Consider the following 5,227-nt stretch of genomic DNA (forward strand, 5'->3'; position numbering starts at 1 on the left):
ATACACTGTGAGTTTTTTAAAAGTTTAGCTTAAATGTGTAATATGAATAAATCGTGCTCATAAACAGCCGTCGACATGGTATTCTCAACTGAAACGAGTGGAGGCTTGGACCCGGAAACGGCGTTCCTTATGTCCCGACTTAACAAGCGTATTGTGGCATCATTTTTTTTTTAGAGTGTGTGTTTCATTGCCCTTGTGTGGCGCACTCTGTCTGGGCCTGTTTTTGTTCTCTGTGGAGCAAGGGATTCAAGTCAGTGGAAAACCAAGACTAATTTGAAAGATTTTTGTGTATTACAGTTGCTGGGTGGTTGAGGTGTTTTTTTTGTTTGTTTTTTTTAAGATTAGATCAAAAATGAAACTTCTATCATTATTTACTCATTCTCTTGTCATTCTAAACCTGTATTTTAAGTCTTTGTTTGCTGATAATATTTCCCTCCAGTGAGCTGTTGACAGCAAACGAATCATAGAGTTGCACTGACTGACTGACTGAGTCAGTAAGCTGAACAATTTAAAAACAAAACGTTCAATATAATTTGTGGACAAGCAGAAAAGAATAACTAGTTCACTGGCTTAGTTCTCAAGTCACTCAGGCATTTCTTAATCACATCTGAAACAGATCAGATATTATTTGTTCTTTCTTTCCCCTCACAGCACCTGCGTTTGACTATGAAGTCGTCCCCTCTCCACTGAGTGAATCTGAGAGCACAATAACAGTCCTCCTGCGTCCAGCCTTGGGGAGAGGAGCACCTGTTAGGTAATGAACCCAATCTAATTTATATATATATATTACGCTATCTGTTGCTTATTGTATATGTTGCCCCCCATATCGTCAGTCAAGTAATCCCCGATGTCAGCCCAGGCCTGGTTGTACAGGGGTACTAGATGGTGCTAAATACCACCAAACGAAAGCAAAAGCAATTAAAATATCTGGCAAACTATCTAACGTGTTTTTGCAGCATTGAGCAATGTAGCCAATCAAAGACATATCTGTTGATTTCTTCAACGCAATGGCCAATCAGAAACGTTAGCGTTTTCAGAATTCACTCACCGCTGAAAGAGCCGGAGTTTTGCATGCTCGTAAATCATCTCATGACTAACTAAGTGCAGACGCGATGTAAATAAGATATTTATTGTGTGGTTTAGAGAGCTTGATTATAACGGAACTTTGTGAGATCGCGATGAACTTTGATGAGTGATTCTTTTAGTGATAATAAAGGGAGTGCACTTTGTGTGTTTTCTAGGCTATAATCCATTCAGAATTTAAATTAAACTTTAATTTTTCGGACACATACATGCTGCAAAGTTTCAGGAATGATCAGAAAAGCAACACGTGAATTTCTGGTTAAATGAAAGGCCATCAATTACTGACACTTGAAACGGGAAGCATCGCCATTCAAATCAGCAGCAAGAGTCAAAGTTCCACAGTTTAGTAAACGCAGGCAACCTCTTTAAGTTATTCTTCACTGCGCTGCAATATGGTACCGCATTGTTTTGATGCATAGGCTACATCCCTAAAATATATATATATATATATATATATATTTTTTTTTTTTTTCACAGTTTAGTAAACGCAGGCAACCTCTTTAAGTTATTCTTCACTGCGCTGCAATATGGTAGCGCATTGTTTTGATGCATAGGCTACATCCCTAAAATATATATTTTTTTATTTTTATTTTTTTTTTGCTTTTTTTTCTTGACATTCGAGAGTCAAATGTCGCCCATGTATATATATATATATATATATATATACACAAACACACACATACATACATGACAGTGTATCATGTTACTACTAATAAAATAACTTTAAAATCCATTGAAAACAGAGTAAAGCTGTGTTAAGATCAGTGTTAACTCACATAATACATTGATGTTTAATGGAAATTCAATCCTCAAAATGTTTTATGTTATATTTTATAGTAATGTCTATTTCGATAATATGCTGTAATAAAAAAGCAAACAAAAGCGACTTCATTGATTGATTGATTGATTGATTCGTTCATTCATTCATTCATTCATTCATTCATTCATTCATTCATTCATTCATCTTACGTGCTCCACGCCCGGGACCGTAACATTCGTCCTCCATCTTTGACTTTCAATGACGCTGAAAAGAGGATTATGGGAAAACAAGATCTCATTAATATTCATTAACTCATTACCATAGCTATACTTACCTGTAATGGCATTTCTAGATATCTGTAAAAGTATTTGTACTAGTTCAAATATTATTAAAAGATATCAGTAATTCTATGTTCACTAGTTGCAAGGGTAATCTCAGATATCAACTGTCTTTGTTGATATCAATAATTACTTTGTTAAAAGTACAAAAGTAAAAATGTGAATTCCTGATATCAAGAATTAGCATTTTAACTAGGGGAAAATCAATTGTTGATATCAAGAATTCATATTCTGTAAATGAAGGAAAGGCAAAATGGCTTGGCATTAGCACATGCTAATATAGCTATCACAAAGACTCTCACTATACACTTGCATGTAAATAGTCAAACATCATGCAGTGTATGAAGTCTTAAATTTTTGCTGTCCATCCTCAACCTACCCTCAGGCTCTACTCTTCACCACAACGGTAACACTGCACAACCAACATAACAGAAACCTCTGTAAATCCTAACATAACACAACATTAAATACTCACTTATGTCTCCCAGTGTTAGTCTTGTGGAAAAACACACAAATTAGCACTTAATTTGAACATTTATTTTCCTTGTAGTCTGATGCAAAGCATGCTGGGAACTAGAAAACTCAATCATTTTAAGTTCAGCTTATTACAACAACATATTGAGTCTACAAAACTTATTTAAATTAATTCCAATGAACTTTCATTTTTATTTCGTTTAATTAATTTCACTGTTCGATTTTACAGTGCATGGGAAAATGTTCTGTGGACCGTTGAACAGTGGAAAAAAAATATAAAATAAAAAAGTAAATAAATAAAATGCATGAATGAATGATCAGACAGGCACAACACTTTGTTTTAAGAAAGAAAGAAAGAAAGAAAGAAAAAAAGAAAGAAAGAAAGAAAGAAAAAAGAAACAACAACAGCTCTTATCAACTGCGAAGCATGTTGATTAAGCATTATGGTTTGCCGCTGCTTCACTGCCTCAAGGCCTGGACACTTTTCAGTCATTTAAGGAACAATGATTTCAGAAGAGTATCAAAACATTTTATAGGAGTTAATGATTTTAGAAAGTGATGCAACAAGACAATGACCCAAAGCACACAAGTAAATCAACTAAAGAAAATAAGTCCTGACCTTTTAGCCAGTGAATATGCTGTGACATAAACGAAAGAGAGCTGTCCTACCAAAACAATTTAATACTGATAGACTGAAACTTAATTTGTGGGGTGGGATTCTTATGAGCAGCTACAGAAAATATTTGGTGGAGGTTTTGCTGCTGAATGAGGACCTACAAGTTGCGAAATGACAGGGTTCACTTACTTTGTCCACCCTTGATTGTGAAAGATTAATGTATTAAATAATAAAACAAATAATAAAAGTGCAGTAGTTTGTGTATTATTAGTTATGTCAGATTATGTTTATCTATAATTGTGATTTAAATTAATATCAATGCAGAAATACAGAAAATTACAAAGGGTGCATACACTTTTTTATTCTTTTTGACTGTACAAATGCTTGAAATGAGTTGAACTTCCCCTTTACAACCTAAAAAATTGTAAACTATCCAGTCTACTCTTTAAATAAGAACCTGGAGTGTATTGCACCTCAACAGAAGCAGCACTCTGAAAAACTAAAATAATGCCTTGATAGTCAGCTATGCAGCTATAATTCTACAATCATAATGAGAAGCAGTTACATTCTAGTCATGAATAGGTTGAAATTAATTTCCAGAAGAGGCCCCCAAGCTGTATAACACCTGGTTCATTTTGAGACTTCTTGTGCATAACACAAACTTTTCCCAGCACTGTCATCACCATTTTTGGTGTTGCTTTAGTAAAGAACTTAATATGACTTCCTTGATTTTATATCCCAGAGGCATCTTCTCTGCTCCTTGATGTGGATGTAGCAGCTTCATCCAGCAGGGAATAGCCTTTTCTGATATCCTCCATTTGTTTTGCTTGCATTGCAGCATTTTTTTTTTTCAGACGATACCAACTTTCCATGTATTCATTACAATAGCTCTATGATGTCTATATCAATGGCTGAGCATTCATCAGCTTGTTCAGGAGTGCAAACAGTGACAATATTGACTTTGACAAGATCCAAATAATCTGAATCACATAAGTGCCATACCCTTTTGGCCATGGCCAGTTAATTTAATGGCCCACATAGCAATTGTCTTCTGGCCCAGCTCTGGGCCAAACAAGCAGTTACACTCGGCCCACATGCAGCAAAGAATTACGGCCCTTGTTTGGCCCAGAGCTGGGCCAGAAGACAATTGCTATGTGGGACATTGCTAAAACTGCCCGGTCCTGCAGATTTGCTTTATACAACATTAGGAAGATCAGGCCCTTTCTTTCAGAACATGCAACACAACTCCTTGTTCAAGCTCTTGTTCTATCTAATGTTTTTTTCCTAGTATTCTCATCAGACCATTTCCCATTTCATTTTCTTGAGACAACAGCACAAGAGCCCAGCTCAGACATCCTACCTGCCTCACAATTTCTGGAAGTCTCCCGCATATTGAAAGCAGCTACCTGATGCCCGCAAATTATATAAAATATCCCGGAAACCAAGCGAGCGACATGGAAGCCCTGTTTACACCTGGTATTAAGATGTGTTTCATGTGATCCACTCACAAGTCGTCAACCAAATCAACCAAAACTGTTTCCATCTGGGAATAAGAAGTGCATCTCCTGTGACCACTTGTCTTAAAATTTTGTTAATTTTGTTAATATTTTACGTCACTTTAGTGGGAGCGCCAAGTGTGACAGAAATACTATTGAATGAACGACTTATGATGGAAAGAAAAAGCAACTGGAAAGGATAAGAAAGGCAGCAGCAATTTTTGATAATGATGTTTTAATCTAGCTGCTAAGGAGCTACTCTCTTGATAGCTTACTATACGAAGAGGCCAAACTCCCAGTTTCGATTGGATCAAACATTTGTACACAGTTGTATAGTTTATATGGTTCTACTTTCTTTCTAGCAGGGTGGCATGGTCCCATTACTATGAGCGTTACAGACTATTTTACCCAATGTTTACTTCTATCTTTGGATTATTGTTGTGTCCGTAGTTTACAGTTT

At 35.9% G+C, this 5,227-nt stretch overlaps 1 protein-coding gene across 1 annotated transcript in view; it reads left to right on the forward strand.

Annotated features, from left to right (window-relative positions):
- Positions 1–5,227, forward strand: part of LOC107689562 (receptor-type tyrosine-protein phosphatase U-like) — a 286,005-nt gene that overhangs the window by 204,607 nt on the left and 76,171 nt on the right. The window contains exon 10 of the mRNA XM_016487583.1: positions 652–749. Coding sequence (XP_016343069.1) covers positions 652–749 — 98 coding nt within the window. The remainder of the gene's footprint in view (positions 1–651; positions 750–5,227) is intronic.

Source organism: Sinocyclocheilus anshuiensis, unplaced genomic scaffold, assembly GCF_001515605.1.
Source record: "Sinocyclocheilus anshuiensis isolate Anshui unplaced genomic scaffold, SAMN03320099.WGS_v1.1 scaffold369, whole genome shotgun sequence".
NCBI classification, from domain to species: Eukaryota; Metazoa; Chordata; class Actinopteri; order Cypriniformes; family Cyprinidae; genus Sinocyclocheilus; species Sinocyclocheilus anshuiensis.